The sequence below is a fragment of the Cyprinodon tularosa genome, unplaced genomic scaffold, assembly GCF_016077235.1.
Source record: "Cyprinodon tularosa strain WSP-4 unplaced genomic scaffold, ASM1607723v1 ctg1104, whole genome shotgun sequence".
Classification (NCBI taxonomy): domain Eukaryota; kingdom Metazoa; phylum Chordata; class Actinopteri; order Cyprinodontiformes; family Cyprinodontidae; genus Cyprinodon; species Cyprinodon tularosa.
The window spans coordinates 43,882-60,100 of NW_024037899.1; the positions used below are offsets into that span (position 1 = coordinate 43,882).

At 42.6% G+C, this 16,219-nt stretch overlaps 1 protein-coding gene across 2 annotated transcripts in view; it reads right to left on the minus strand.

Moving 5' to 3' along the window:
- Nucleotides 1-1,690: 1,690 nt before the first annotated feature.
- The window catches only part of LOC119791678 (cullin-1), a 33,313-nt gene continuing 18,784 nt past the window's right edge, over nucleotides 1,691-16,219 (minus strand). For both annotated transcript variants that reach the window (XM_038297903.1, XM_038297913.1), the window contains 16 exons: nucleotides 14,260-14,423; nucleotides 14,017-14,179; nucleotides 13,804-13,934; nucleotides 13,549-13,656; nucleotides 11,842-11,948; nucleotides 11,672-11,720; nucleotides 11,469-11,600; nucleotides 11,279-11,396; nucleotides 9,169-9,245; nucleotides 8,977-9,095; nucleotides 5,700-5,805; nucleotides 5,574-5,621; nucleotides 4,575-4,657; nucleotides 4,389-4,494; nucleotides 4,177-4,290; nucleotides 1,691-2,334 (listed from right to left, as the gene is read on the minus strand). In XM_038297903.1, coding sequence (XP_038153831.1) covers nucleotides 2,254-2,334; nucleotides 4,177-4,290; nucleotides 4,389-4,494; nucleotides 4,575-4,657; nucleotides 5,574-5,621; nucleotides 5,700-5,805; nucleotides 8,977-9,095; nucleotides 9,169-9,245; nucleotides 11,279-11,396; nucleotides 11,469-11,600; nucleotides 11,672-11,720; nucleotides 11,842-11,948; nucleotides 13,549-13,656; nucleotides 13,804-13,934; nucleotides 14,017-14,179; nucleotides 14,260-14,423 — 1,706 coding nt within the window. In that variant the 3' untranslated portion in view covers nucleotides 1,691-2,253. The remainder of the gene's footprint in view (nucleotides 2,335-4,176; nucleotides 4,291-4,388; nucleotides 4,495-4,574; nucleotides 4,658-5,573; nucleotides 5,622-5,699; nucleotides 5,806-8,976; nucleotides 9,096-9,168; nucleotides 9,246-11,278; nucleotides 11,397-11,468; nucleotides 11,601-11,671; nucleotides 11,721-11,841; nucleotides 11,949-13,548; nucleotides 13,657-13,803; nucleotides 13,935-14,016; nucleotides 14,180-14,259; nucleotides 14,424-16,219) is intronic.

The window sequence follows — 16,219 nt, forward strand, 5'->3', positions numbered from 1 at the left end:
GATGGGGTCCAGCCATCTCCCAGATATGGAGGGAATTTGATCCAATATTGGCTCAAGGGACAAGTTTTGGGGAAAAAAATGCAATCTGGAAAAGAAACCTTAAAAGCTTCATTAAAAAAAGTCTTTAACCTTTTATGGGGCAAGCTAGAGTTTTTGATAACTTGTATACCCCTTACAAATGGAGTCTGAGTCTAGAAGCACAAGATCTACATCCAGTCATTCAGCAAAGATGCTGCTGCATGGCTGGACATCTGATTTTGGCATTTAGCCAATTAGATGAACCCTAGCATGATGTATTATCTACTGGAAGTTAAGTTGGGGAAAAAAGGTAATTGTAAAGTTAATAAGCCTAGTTAACAATTATATTTAGGTTTATAAACTAAAAAACATAAGTGCATCAGCATTAATGCCTCTAAGGTGATGTTGTACCAAAAGAAAATGTTTCTTTCACTCAGTTTTTCATGCATTTCCTCTAGAAGCACTTTTTTTTTATTTTCTTAATATTTTCAGGGAAGTTTGCATTTCTTCCATTGACAAATTTTTGCCATCAAAATATCCATATTTTTTAATGTTACAAAGGTAATAAGGTCTTGCCCTGGATTCCAATAACACTATTGGCTTGAAATGTTGATTTTCAAACTATTTCACTGAGGGCCGTTTAAAGGGTTAAAGCAGCTTTGCTTTTTTTTCCTCTAAGCCATCTTTGATTTAAAGACCACGCCCTCTTCACTTTCAAACCTAATAAAAACATTAAGATCTGTGCAGATCAATAGAAATGAGTCCCTTCACTCCAGGAGAGGAGACTGATCTGTTAAACCAAATTTGAAATGCGATTCTGAAAAAAATTTGAAAACAATCCAATCCTTTTTCAATAATTAAAATATGAAAAACAAACATTTAAAAAACATGTAAGAGGAAAAAATATTCCCCATCTGTCCATAGAGGTGAGCAATCTGATAAAACTATGGAGGACTTTGTAAATTCATATTAGCTACTTTTTACAGCAATTTTATATGAAGTCAATTTATTTCTGTTTGTATTTTTTAATCCTTTAAGGATTGGTCCTCCATATAAAACGGGCTTTACTGGAATATAGCAGTCATTTATTGAAGATGGAGGTAATCAGGATGTAAACAAGCATAATAAAAGCAATAATGGATTGCAGTTGATCAAATCAACTACTTACTGCAGCTTCTGTTAAACTAATAGTTCTTAATTTGCTAAAAGCTTAAGAAAAATAAAGTTCTGCACTGCAGCTACCGATCAATTTTTGATTGATCTAAAAATACCTTTGATATTTTAAAATATGGAATATTAAAAAAATATACAAAGGAAAACAATATGAATATAAAAACAATTTAAGATGGAAAAAAACATTTTGTTTATATTTGATGTCATTAACTCCTGAATGTGGGTTTTTCTGTAACAAAAGCCTTTTAATTTTTCAGGCCCAGTTAAAAGTAGTTATGGCATCAATTTTAGAATATTTTACATTAAAATCTTTCAACTAGTTAGTAAGGCCATCTGCAGCTGAAGTGTGTGTTTCAACAAGTGGGGGAGGGGCTACTTTCACTCTTCCTAATTCAGCTGAAGGAGCAGAACATTTCAGCTGGTGTTCGCGAGCGTGGCGTGCTGATCCCGTTTAACCAGCAGCTGGCTCTCAGCTCTGCACAGAACACCGGGAGGCGGGTTAGAGAAATCTTTCCTTGTTTTTATTTATCACACTTAAAAAATGAACCACACTATACAAATGTCCACCGTTCAGTAATGGATCCGGCCTCCTGCATGAACCCGACCTGGAGCCGGACCGCCTCCAGGTTGGGTGGAGTGCGGCGTCCGCTCGGCGACCCGGCCCGTTGTGGTGCAGCGAGGCAGTAGCATGCAGAAACCTTTGGATGCGGCTCTCCTCTCATAGACTAAATTCATAAGGTTTGCTCTATGCAGAGAAGGGTTTTATTCCTCTTACAGTCTGTGGCTGTTATGTACAACATGACGAGGGTGAGTTGGAGTCAATGGGACGGCGAGCGTGTACACGGGGTTTCCCAGCCTCAACAGGAGGGGCCATTCTTCCTTCATCACTGCAGAGCGAGCAGAAAACCCTCCCCATCCTCCTCTGCTCGGTGGTTGGTTGCCATGATGGGGGGGCGACTCCGCCCCTCGGAGGGATCCACACTTTATTTACTCAGACATCAACTTAAAAAAAGGTTACAAATAAAAATCAAAGTGAGGGGAGGCGGCCGGCGGCGATGGAGATCAGGCCAGGTAGCTGTAGGTGTCCTTCTCTCCGTCCACTCGCTCCAGGTACTCCTTCTCTATCAGGATGTCTATGCATTTCTGGCCACAAGAGGGAGACAAAGACGCACTGGTGAGCAGGCAGAGGGTTTCACGATCTGCACCATCATCTGTCTCTGATTCAGGAGCCACAACTTTAATACACTCATTTATCAGCCTGAAGCCTTTAATACAGCTTCATAAACATGTTAACCATTTCTAAATTTTCAATTTTATGTTTCAGTCGTTAGTAGATGTCCTAATGCTGCCTCGTTGCTGCATTAAAGGTGTCAGCTATGACTTTTTCCTAAAAATGAATACATCAGCATAGTGATGGCCCAGCAGTACTGATGTATGGAGCTCAGAGCAAAACGCTGGATCGGTTTAACCTATGTGTAAAAACGGGAAGCATCTGCTAAAAAAAAAAAAAAATCTCTTCTTTTGCAATTTATCATTCAAATTATCAATAACTTTTGAGCAGCCTCAGAGCATTTTTATTTTAATTTACTCAACTTATCTGAATTAAAGTTAATTTCAAATTAGTATATTTACCATTTTTTTTCTGTACTTATTGTTTTAAAAATATGATTTAAAATCCTAGTCCACAAGCATCCTCATTCACATTTTCCCCTAAATTTTAAGGTTATACGTTTATTGGCTGCATCTAAAAATATCAAAGATATTTTCAATTTAAACAGATATGAAATAATACAATATAACCTACAAAAGCGTAAATGATATCATTGCACTAGGTCGACCAATAAGCTGCCTGTAGTGTCTTTAAATGTCCAGCAGATGTCAGTATTCTGTGAGACAGTATCAACGCAGTATTAATAGTTTGTCTAAACGCCTTCAGATGCCTCATTAACCCATCACTACATCCACAGATCCTCTAGTAGTTTAGACTATTTCATCACAGATAAAAGTAAACAAAACAAAACACGGTCCTATAAACCTTTACGGGACAAAAAATATTTTATTATTTGCTTCTGCTTACGACGAACAAACAAAAGGATTCTGCACCGATGGGAACAGCACCTCATCAACAGTACTATCTGTAATAAAGCTCAGAAATGGCTTCTTCCCTACGGAGTCAACTTTGCTCCAATATTGTTTGATGAACACGTTTTGTAAATGAAAAGTAAAAAAAAAAAAAAAAACTAATCAAACATTTTGATCTGTTGATATCAGTCATTATTGATTAGTGTTTTATTCATCTACTTGAAATAAGAACCAGGAGAGAAAAGTCTGCTTAACCCTGACCTTTGACCTCTAATAATCCATCCACTGCCTACATCCCCTATAATTCTATGTGGTTCTGGATCACAGTTCAGTGGAATTAAAAGTTTCATCTAACATTTTATATTGACCGTGGTATCCATGGTGATAAAGATTAGTGCTGATTCATTCCCAAACCCAGACGGTTCTGTTCATGACTGACCAGCAAACGGGTCCGGACCAGAATCACACAGAAACTATGGAGGAAGATCAGAGACACCAGAACCAACAATGTAGATGATCTGAAGGCCAATATCTGGGCTTCCAGAACCAGAACCGATCCCCTCTGTGGGGCCTTCATGCTGAACGAGTCCAGATTGACGACCCAGGGCAAAAATGGCCACTCACAGATCGCAACGACAATTATTCTCTCTTTTTTGTTTGTTTACTGATTAGTGCTAAATTCATTAAATCACAGTGAACGTATTAGTTTTAGGTCTAAATAATGATCCATTGATCATTCCTTGCTGACCGGACTTTTCTTTTAACACTAAAATTTGAGTTTGTTTGAATTTGTCTAAAAGGAGACAAAAGCATGTAATTTCTTCCTAATAGTCTAGCTTTTGGACCTCTAAGCGTCCGTTTCTAGACAGGAGAAGGTGAGAACCAGAACCTTCCCTGTGTTACCTTGATGACGGGGACTCTGGGTTTGAACCGGGACGACAGCTGGTTCAGAACTTCAGCCAGGAGCTGCTGGTGCTTCAGCACCTTCCTCATCTTCATGATCCTCACTATGGCGGCCTAAAACAGAAACACAACGGATTTTATTCTGACCGCTTCTGATGAATCACATCTGATCCGTCATGTTTATGTTTATGGGTGAGGATGGGGCGTCTGACCTGGATGAGCAGCTTCCTGTCCTCCTCGATGTTCTTATGGGTCGTCTCCTGCTCCTGTTTCTGCTCCGTCTTCATGGGGACGTTGATGTTCACCCTCAGCTTCTTGCTGCAGGACATGAAATCAGACAAACATTGAGAGCTGTGCAGGCGGAGCGGGAAATGTCCAGAGAGGGAAAGGTGTCTGACTTCTTGTATCCGAGGAAGAGCTTGATGACCGTATCCGGTTTGAACTCCACCTCGTCCACGTTGGCGTTCTCGTCCTCCAGAACCTGTGAGGCAAAGTTTGGATCAAAGCTCAGAGTCCAGTTCACTCCTCCCATCATCTAGCATCAGATCAGAGCAGCTGGCGCCCTCCTGTGGACGTTTTCTACCCTTCATTTTCTACGCTTGTGCTACGTTCAGACCAGGGGGCAGGAAAAATGTGCGTGCCGCTTCATTTTTACGCTTGTTCAAGTTTAGTTCTGACGCACGGCTGAAGCATCTCTGCTGCTCTAGCTGTGTGGTTGAAGAGTGGTTCTGATGCGCGTTGGGCGGAGCTACCCGATCCTTTCTTTGCCTGTAACAATGGTGGCTATACTCACTGTGATCAGTGGGTAAAAACTTGATTTAATGTTTTTCATTGAGAAAGTCCGCCTGAAACCTTCCTCTGTGCGGTCAGTTCATCCAGATTAACATCCTGCCTTCTATTATTATTTCGCTGTCAGAGCCGCTCAGACCCCTGTGCACCAACGGAGCTCTGTCACTAGGAACCCCGTTCAACAGCAGCCTCTGGCTCGGTCGCCGCTTTGCAGTTTTCCGCAAAGCTTAAGGCAGCAGCTGGAAGGCATTTTTCAAGTACGTAATGCAAACGGCACCAGGATAATAAAAGTGAACATATTTTGCTGGCAGATTTCTATATTTTAAGTTAATTTAGGCGTTAAACTCTTGCAGAGGAATGATCATAGTGATCTGCATCATCAGCAGTGCTGTCCGTCTCCCTGCCAGCTCCCAGATCTGCTTCTCTGATTGGTTGATGTAGCAGCTGCTGCTTGTGAAGCGCACCGAGCGCGTTAGATAATCAGAAGCTCATGATGCGCTGCAGGACGTTTTGCTGCACGTCAACCATTGACTTTGCAGATAAACTAGCTGCTTCTGCTGCTTTAGGTGTGAACGTAGCATTAGACTGATGGAGAAAGATAGACTTACCAGCAGTTTGGACTTCAACAAGATCTGCAGAACTTGAACCAGGATGTCCTGAAATCAAAGGCGACAGTGAGGAACGGAAGCAGACCCTGAGGAAAGGACGGTGTCTGCTGGTGTTTCCTGGCTTACTGTTTTGATCTGCGTGCTGTCGGTGAGCTGCTGCACCGTGTAGCTGTCCTCGGTGTTGTACTGCAGCAGGATGGCCATCTGGAAGGTGGAGGCCTGCAGCGTGTACCTGCACACAGCACCAGGATCAGCCAGACTAACCCACACAGGCTCCATGTTTGACCTCATTTAACCCGGGAGTCTGCAGCAGCTACTAAAAGCTTCCTAATCATCACATTGCAACATAACCACTATGTTTTCTTTTCTTGCATAAGTATATTAAACTGTGAACATAAACTGTTTTTATAGAACAGTTATTTCATTATTATTTAGAATCTCCACAGTTAAAATTGATGCTGGGTATTAAAATGCTGCTTTTTTGGTGTGGAGAAAATTAGTTAATAAAAAGAGGCATGTGTGTCGGCGCTCGTGGCTTGACGCACACTGTCAGATCTATGCAGCAGGAGACTTCGGCTCTGTTCGAATTTACAGGCTGCGTCTTCTAAGGACTCAGTCTACCTGGAATGGATCCTTCTAAGTCCGTGAAAATAAGGAAACTGGAAGAGTTTTGGCTGTGAATTCAAACAGGTCTATCCTTCGGTGGCTTTCTCCGCTGTACGCTCTGTTGCTTAGCAACTGGGACAGGTAACCCAGAAAGCAGGAAAAGAATGAATACCGAACTTTTCAAAACTATTTTTTTTTTTACTTTTTTTTTATTGTAAAGTGAACAAAGACTAAACTCATGAGAATCCAGAGTGGAATAAAGGTTCCAACCAGCGGGAGCACGAACACATAAAGGCAAATGTAATGATAGAAACCTTAGCAAGTTAAATATCTGAGTCAGTTTTATATTATTAAAACACTTTTCAGTATTTTATCGTTAATATCTTAACTCTTCACTATTATGTTATTCTTATACATTTTTCATAAACACCAGAATTTGCCCATTGTGGGACAATAAAGAGATTTTCTATTCTATAAAAGGAGAAGAAAGATATAAGCAAATCTAAACAATGTATGTGTAAATATATCTGCAAAATCTCTAATATTCAACAACAAAAATACTTAGTTAAGCATATTGTGCAAAATAGTAGTTAAAAATAAAAATCATATCAGATCTATTAGAATCTGTCCTTAAATTCCAGCCAAACCCATTTACACAGTAACAGATTAAAACCTTTAGATAAATCAAACCTTACCGCCACATATCTGACTCAATAACCATTAAAACAACTATTTTCATTAATATCAGCAGAACTATTCAAACTAATTATATTAAACTGAACTTCCAATTTTCACCACTGTTCGGCGCCATTTCCCTTTTTCCTGAGATAGAAATGGGGATAGGGAGGGTTTTCTGTTAATTGCTTGGTCTCGCAATGAATCCTGGGAAACCCAAGGATAGTATAAACTATATAGGATAAAACAAAGTTAGTGAATTCAGTTCAGTAGTTGTTAAAAATAGATCTATTTGTGGGTGTTTTTAGCTTCCTTCCTATGTGGAAAGGTTTTCAAAATTTGAAACACATCTACTGGGCCAGAAAGTAATGGTTTACGGTAAAATAAACATCTGGGGAAAATTTGTTGCTACCAGGATTTTCTTGTGTTTATTGTGAGTTGGTCTTAAAGTTTTATTTTAAGTTGCATTATTAAAAAGTCTAGAATTTAACTTGCCTTATGCTGTAGGAACCCTGACATAAGTGGTCCTCCTAACTGTCAATCATTTTGGTGATATGTTTACATAAGGCCGTCCAAAGCGCTCATCTCAATTTCCACTTACCGGTGGCAAGTCTGACATGGTGGTAAAATGGAAAATCCTCTTTTGGAAGTCAGCTTGTATGAGCGATGCAAACAGCAGGTTTTAAACAGAGCGATTCAAAGTGGTTCCAGAAAGAGCCGTGTGGCTGCAGGTTCCACACCAAGCAGCAGCACTGCAGACTCATCAAGTGAGTCCAGTTTTAACATGATGACTAGAGATGGAGTCTGCTGTGCTGCTGCTTGGTGGGGAAGAAAACCTGCAGCCACACGGCGCTTTCTGGAACCACTTTGACACCCCCGGTTTAAACAGAGCACGAGGAGAAATGGGCTTCTGCACATTTAAATGGGGCTCCCTCTCAGTAGCGGGAACACGGTTGTGTATGTGCTTTTTTTGTTTACCTTTAAGCTAATAAAACATTTTCATCTCACCATATGCTCCACCCAGAACTCCTCAAGTGGAAAAGTTTTAGTTTCACCTGGTTAAATTTCGCAAAAAGTCTTCAAGGAACCTTTTAGTATTTGATTATTAATCAATTAACAGAAAAAAATAATGGACAGATTGATCAGCTGAATAAAAAGTTCTTCATCCTTCCTAACATATTAGCAGAGATGGGAAGTAACGAACTACAAATACTTCGTTACTGTACTCAAGTAGATTTTTCTGATATTTTTACTTTACTTTACTACTTATTTTTATGGCGACTTTTTACTTCTACTCCTTACATTTTTACATAAATATCTGTACTTTCTACTCCTTACATTTTAAAAAATTGTCTCGTTACTTTAGTTTTGAATCATTTCAATGGAGTTACCGTTATTATTTTTCACCTCATCAATACCAAATTCAATCTAATGGGATGGGAATCTACGTTGCATTTGACGCACCGCTACAAGATGAATCGACAGATTCGGCGGTATTCATTCGCGGCAAATCATTGCAGCTTGGTGGCGGTGGCGTTAGCATAGTAGCATGGACGACGAGATGATTGAAAATGAACACAACGGAGATCTAGTCCTATTGGCTGACATCCATTTAAAATGTAGGCAACGGCATGAAAAAAGCGGTTTCTACTTTTACTTTTATACTTTAAGTAAATTTACAAGCCTGTACTTTGTTACTTTTACTTGAGTAAAGAAGTTTAATCAGTACTTCCACTTTTACCAGAGTATTTTTTAACACAAGTATCTGTACTTTTACTCAAGTACGGAAAGTGAGTACTTTTGCCATCTCTGCATATTAGCTTTAGTAAAGATTGGTTTTCCAAGTTTATGTTAAAGGAAAATGACGTAGTAAAGTTTTTCTTTTCATATTATCTATTTACATTTTATTTTCTGCTTTAAAGCAGAATTTAGCTCTAATTCTCAGTGTGATTACAGAATGTTTAACTTTAAATCAGAGGTTATTCAGTCACCTCCTCAGAACTCTGGGAGTCATTTTACAGAGTTCTTTTAACTCTGCAGTAGTTTCATAGCTGACTAGCAGGTTTTCTACCCGCCTCCCATCTTAGAAGCAGCTTCTAAAGGCAGCGGGTCGCAGCATCACCTGTTCTTGAAGCAGTTGGTGACCAGCTCTCCTTTGGACAGGTGGTACAGCCAGGTGAGCTTCCTGCCGCTGTGTCTGCTGGCGTAGAACGCCGTGAAGCGCTGGTAGCTTCGCTCCAGCTGCACACAGACAAAAACCTCAGCATACGTTTCTCTGCTGCTCACAGAAACAAGACGCCGTGTTTTGGTTTACCTCCGACGGCAGAGCGAAGGTGCACGACTGCTGGAACGGCCAAGAACCGGAGCTTAGAACCTGGATACTGAAGTCCACTGAAACACAACAAACCAGTTTGGTTCATCAGAGCAGCTTTGACTGCTGGAGCTACAAGATACAGGAGAAAACATGACGAGCAGCAGATCAGGAAAACATGATGCTCTTAATTCCTGCATCACTGGAACCTCTAACCTCAGGAAATAACTGAGATTCTACATGATGAATCAATATGAAGTAGAGCTTGAAACATGGTGGTGGTGTGGAGGAGATGGTTAGAGCTAAATCCTAGACAGCCCTCAGGTAACCTGCTACATGCTAAAAATTGTCTTCAGTGTTAAGGCTGATTTATACTCAGAAACCAGGTGGTCTGCGTGTGTCACAGTGAACGCAGATATAACCCTCGCCCTCCTTAGACACTCTGCTGCCCCTCACCAAAATTGTAGGTGACCACAGACAGGAGGCCTCTGGTTGGTCAGATTTACATCCGCTCTGCACTGTGCATATTTCCCGTTTGGTACCTTACCGGCTTGTTCTGTTTCTATGACCGCCATTGTGGAAAACGACTCATGAAGAAGGACAAGCTAGAAGAGCGAGGTGCAGGAGAACGCTGGGACCCTTTTTCCACCTGGATCCCCGCTCTTTTTCACCCCTCATGTCCCTCTGGTGTTGAACAAACTTGCCCCCACTACCTCGCCGCCTCGACTGTATCTAGACTAGGGATGGGACGATTTATGAAAACCGTCCGAACCGTTTGGTTCGACTGTCTTGGTTCGGTTCGCGTGTGTTGCGTTCGGTTCATGAGCTGCTCCTTTTTCTCATAGGCGAAGCGTTTACACTCCAGAGCAGAAGGTAGCAGTGCTGCGACCAAAGCCAACCGCCAGTAGTAAACAAGAAGAAGAAGAAGCGAAGCAGCGTAGCAGAGAAAAAAATCCGTTGCTGTGGAGAATTGTGTCGGACTGGCGAGTGGGAAAGAACAGGAGTTGGAAGACGCGCCAGCAGCACTTTATAGGTCTGCTGTATGGGAGCGCTTTGCATTTAGAGTGACCTACGATGACGGAGGAAAGAAAGTTGTGGATAAAAGTGCAACAGTGTGCAAGCATTGTGCAACACGTTTTGTTTATGCTAACAGCAACACGACCAACATGTCATGCTAACCCCCGAAATCCCTCATACTCCGTCAGCAACCCCCGCTGCGCTCCAGACCGGCTGCTCAAAGCAAAACCTACAGCCTCCACTGTGGCTTCGTCCGCTCCCCTCTGAGTCCCTTGGAGATGGTAGAGAGCATGCGCGAGATGATTAAATTCAAAGCAGCAAAACATACGGAAATGATCCAGGGTTTCCGCGGATCATTTAAAATAATTACAATTCATTAATTCATAAATTTATATGGGATTTCGGTGTAAAAATCAACATATACCAAACCGAACCGAAAACCGTGACCACGAAACCGTGAATCGAACCGAACCGTGGATTTTGTGAATCGTTCCACCCCTAATCTAGACCCACAGCTGGTTCCTCTTGTGTTGTGGCGTGGAATAACATAGCACAGATCACGCTTTAATGAAAAATATCTCTGACAAGCTCACTGCGACACACTGCTGCAGAGAGAATAACCAGCCCCCCTAAAGAACGCCACAACGCCAGAGGGACACAACCTAGCTAGGACTGTGGGGGTGGTGGGCAGCGTTTTTCTCTTCCAATTACGGAGGCCATTAAACAACAATATGCTGGCCATGTAGTGTGGAGAATGAGAATCGTACAGATGTGGGTACTTCCCAACTTCTTCGCAGACTTGCTCTTCTAGCTGGTCCATCTTCATAAGCTGTTTTCCACAATCGCGGTCATACAAACAAAACAAGGAAATACAGATAGTGTAGAGCAGTGAGACGCTCGACTTAAAAGCTGTGGCTTAGGGAACCTATAAGCATTTTAGTCAGCAGACATGCTAAGCTATGAGGGATACAGTTTTTTTGTTAAACGACTTCCTGTAAAGCGGACCCTCATCTGCACATAACCTCCCAGCTGCAGTCTGAGGTCGTACAGTGAGGCATCTCTGCAGCTGCCACCCGGTTCTGCAGGAGCGACTTACGGTCCAGAGGCTCCGAGTTGCTGAGGTGCTTCTTGAACTGTTCGTTCAGGTCTTTGCTGACGCCGATGTCCTGGAACATCCGCTGCAGTTTGGACGTGTACTCGAAGCCGCACGCTTGCTGCAGGAGAACATAGACATCAGCTGAAGGTTTCCAGCTGGATGGGGCGGGATGTTAGGGAGCGGCTCTAACCTTCAGCTTGGAGATCATGCTGGCCTCGGCGTCGTCGCTGGCGCTGTTCTGGTGGACCAGACGTTTGGCCAGCATCTTGGCGTAGAACTTCTGGAAAACGTCTTTGTCCTCGATGTACTTGAACACGACCATCTGTGGGAGGAGAGGACCGTCCAATCAGAGACTTCGGCTGATTGGAGGGAGAGCAGGAGGTGGAAACTTACCACTTGGTTGAGAGTGTCCTCCAGTTCGGCCTCCTCTGGGTTCTTGGAGCTGAAGAAAGAAGAGAAATAAGCTTCAGCCGTCTGAGTTCACGAGGTTATCAGAGTCACAGCAGTTAACCCCTCTCCATGGTCTCAGGTTTAATTCACTCCAACGTTAAAAAGTCACACACCTCTTCTTCAGCAAGGAGTCGCAGTATCTGGCCAGCAGCTCAGGGGACTTGCTGGAGGACTGAGCCATCCTGGTCACCGCGTTGTTGTTGATGAAGCGACCACAAGCCTGCAGAGAGACGGCAGACATGTTCTGGATGAAACCCTCACCCTCAGCTTCTCCTGCTAACCAATCAGATTTCGCTGCAGCAGAAAGAAAACCTCCCACTGAACAAATCTGCTCATTATTTAGCAGTAGAACCACTGCTGCCGCATCATCAGGTGAAGTTAAACGGAAACATCTGATCAAACCTTCTCCATCTACCCCTTCTTTATAACATGAGGAAGACTAGAGAGCTTTAAATGTGTGGAAATAAGTTGAAGAAAACAGCTCCTCCCGTCAATTTGTTTACATCTGCAGTCGGTAAAACTGTTTAACAGACCTGAAACAGAGACAAACGAGGCAGAATGAAGAGCTAAGTTTGAACTCTCCAGCGATCAGTAGGACTGGGAGGAAACCAGCAGACGGCCTCATCCTCAGGTCTCCATAGCGACCATTAAGCGCTGTTCGTTCTACCGTCACAAATATGAATAGCTGGTATTTCCTAGCATCAGCGGTGATTGAGATTTTCATCTATTAAGAACTGACACTCCTCTTTTTGTTCAAATCTAGTCGGTACCTAAACTTGATTTAGAACCAGTTTTGCACATTTCCACTGAAAGAGGTTCCCAGGCCCCAACTATGGCTGTTTTTCTGCACCAACAGTGATGTGACCTGAGGGTTGGTCAGTTGGAACTGGAAGCAGTAGAAACCAGTAAGAACACAAAGAGGTTAGCACGCTGCGCTGCTTCCCTTCCTGGTTGTCTAACGCTCATCGTTGATGACCTCTGCTTGATTATCAAAAACTTAATGAGTAGAGTTATTGATCTGTCCGGGGAAAGGAGGACTATTCAGCAGAGCCTTCTGAGCGGATTAGGCGAGGCAACGTTTAGCACCCGCCTACCGCAGTTTGGTTTTAACCAATCAGAAGGTTAAAATAAGAACAATTATGAAAAAAAAAAGTAAATTGTAGAAATAAAAACAAGTGTGCACCGCTATGATTATGTTGGCACCGCAGCTCCTCTTTTCATCAGCTTTCCGCTCTAAGAATGTCTGCGTACTTGTGTGTAACGTTGTTTTTGGACAGTGAATCGTGCAGCAGACCAAAACGGATGTTTGAAAAAGTGCAGGGGGCATGTTTCTTAAATTAAGTGTATTTACCTTAAATTTGAGTAGATAAATGAGATGATTTGCCAATGGAGTATTTTTACTCTTAAAATAAGATCATCCTATAATATGCACTTAAAACAAGACAATGTAATGTTTTTTTCTTATTTTAAATGTAAATTGTATTGTTCCATTGGTAAAGTGTCTCACTTAACTCCTCAATTCAAGACAAAATGCACTTATTTTAAGAAAAAACGACTAAAGATTTCATTTTTTTTCCAGTGCATTAACCTCCTTCCATGACCTCAGATCCTACAGGAACCCGTGGACTGAACCTGACCTGAACCTGACCTAATCAGACTGTGGTTGGATTTTAAAGTCTTCAGAGGGAGGAGCTGCTGCAACCAAATAAACTGATTCTAGGACTTATTGCACATAGAGACCAAGAGAGTCAGGATGAATGAATGTTACAATTTAAAATGAACAGTTTTTGTTGGGTGAAAGATGGAGGATGACCACCTACCTTATCGAGCGCCGCCACGAAGCCGGCGTCGTTGTTGAAGGCAGACATGACCAAGGCGTTGTACTTCTTATGGACGTCTAGGGTGGTCTGGACGTAAACTTTGGGGTCCTGCAAGATGAAAAAAAAACATCTGATGTTCTGCTGCTTCTGGATCCGTCGGTCTGCAGATCATCGACCTGCTTCTAACTAGAAAGGCCCAGAAGTCTGCGCTCTGAACCAGAACAGACTGGTTCTAGACCGGGAGTGCCTGCTTACGTTGAGCGCTGCCTCTCCACACTTCTCGATGGCGGCCAGGCCCTGGTTGTGGATGTGGGTCTCCAGAAGTTTCTTCAGCTCGCCCAGACCGTCTGTGATCCTCGACACCAGGTTGTACATCCGTCCCAGATCTGAACACGGAACCCAAACGCCTGAAACCTTCATCCGCCATGAGCCTCCACAGCAGCGGAGAACACAGAGCTGCAGGTTTACCTTCGTTCTTGTCAGCATCCAGCAGGTTCTGGAACTCCGTGTGGAAGATCTCCAGGTGCTTCTCAATCAGGACCTGTTCGCACTTCCGGGCCAGCTCGTCCTGCGTGGACTCGTGGAGGTAAACCTGGACGCGCCGCTGCTCCTCCAGGAGACGCGCCTCCGCCTGAGGAGAACATGCAGATGGTTTCCAGAGGAGCTCAGGCTGACCTCAGGTTGGTCCTGCAGCAGAGGAAGCATTCTCACCTTCTTCATGTACTCAGTGACAGGGTTCTGCTGCAGGAACTCGGTGCTCTCCCGCGTGTAGAAGCGCTCCGTGTCGGTGAGGAACTGGCATTCAAAGTACTCCTTGTAGACGGACAGCGTGGGACCTTTGGCGAAAGCGTCCTCCTCGTTCAGACCCAGCTCCACTGGAAGGGAACCAGCAGCTCAGAGTTAGACTGATGGGAGCTCATCGTCTGTCCTTCCAACACCTAAACCTGCTGCAGATGCTGCTTCTATCCTCACTGAGGGACAATAAAAACTGCTTCTACTGCGTTCTACCTTTATTATCTGCCATTTGTTTTCCTAAAACATTAACCTGGCCAGAGCTCAGTATGAATGTTCGGTAAAAAGAACAATGGAAAGACAGGAAATGGATCTTCTTTATTGATTAACCTGCAGCTCTCAATGGGCTGCAGTAGAAAAGACATATTTCTTCTGCATGACAGCAGATTTGAACCTGAAAGGAAACGTTTTCTGCCGTTACTCTATACCAGGGGTAACCAGTTCAAAATCAGCGGGGTCCGAATAAAGAAAATCAATAACCAGTAAAGGTCCAGAGACATTTTTAATTATGTGTTACTTTAAAGTCGGAGGGAAGCGGCTGTTCCAACCGTTGCAGTTCTAAATTCTCCCGAGTGCACGACTTTACACGAGCGAATAAGGTGAATGTGATTGGCCGATTATCAAGAAGGCGGGATTGTTGTGGCGGAAGGTTCACAAAGCAAGTTTGGTTGTAGCGGGTTTGTCAGAAGCATGTTGCTAACCAGTTAGCAACTTAGTGCTAGTTGGTGACTTAGAAACGACACTCTGAAGGAACACTATGGACAGCTTAAACATGCAAGAGGAGGAGAGTTTAGTGTCAGAGGTCGTGGATGAGTCTCCTCCGTCATCCATTTTTTATTCAGAGGAGGAAAGCGGGATGAAGATGTTGTGGAAGAGGACGCCAGGGCGGCAGAAGCTTGGTTTGGTGTAGAAGGCTTACAGCCGTACAACAATCATTTAGTTTGGTAAATAGACCATTTCCTGATTCACAGATTTTATAAAACACCTGATCTGACCGTTTTGTTTTTTCTTTCTATTTCCTGTTAATAGGGCTTTACCGTATTAACAGGAGAAGCGGTGCAAATGAAGTTAGACACTGCTCTGGGACAACATGCGGTATTTTATAAACGTTTTAAATCAGGTTGGGTCCGGATTAGCCAGCAGGTGGGTCCAGATCCGGACCAGGGACCGCTAATCTGTGACCTCTGCGCTAAATCTTGCTTCATTTCTGTGACATTTGATCCATTTCTGCTTTAATATGAGGAAATAATCAGCAGAGGTCAGACTTACAGATGGATGTTGCGACAGAGGAAGATGGGACGGAAAGGCTGGGTGGAGACAAATTAGCTTTTTTATTCAAAATCCCAACTTGATTTAGTTTCAATTTCAAGACAAGGATATTTAGATGATTTCTCATAAGTCAGGTTGGTTGTTTTAAGGTGACCGGCATCAGAATCGGTGTTTGGAAGAAAAACTCTCATAAAAGAGACAATAAAGAGACATTTTAAGGAGATAAGGAGATTTTTCTGTCCGTTTACTTCAAAGTTTGCTGCCTGTGTGATGAAAAGGATTAAAAGTGAAACCAGAAATCAGCAGATAGCAGTAATCTGTCCATCCTTAAGGTTTGGGAGCCTGATCAATGAGCCGCTAGCACACTACAGCTAAATGCTAGCAGGCCCAACATAAAGCAGGACTATGAGCTCAGATCATTCAGTTTTATTGCCTGAATAAAAACAGATTTTTTTATATTTATTTGCTTTAATCAAACAGAGAATAAAAATTACCATTTTCTATTAATGAGGATTTAAATTGAGCCACTAAAGGGTATTTATTATGAATCCAAAAAAAATAAGCTTTTCTTGGCAAATAATGAAAAAACTAAATACTAGTTTTATTTAAT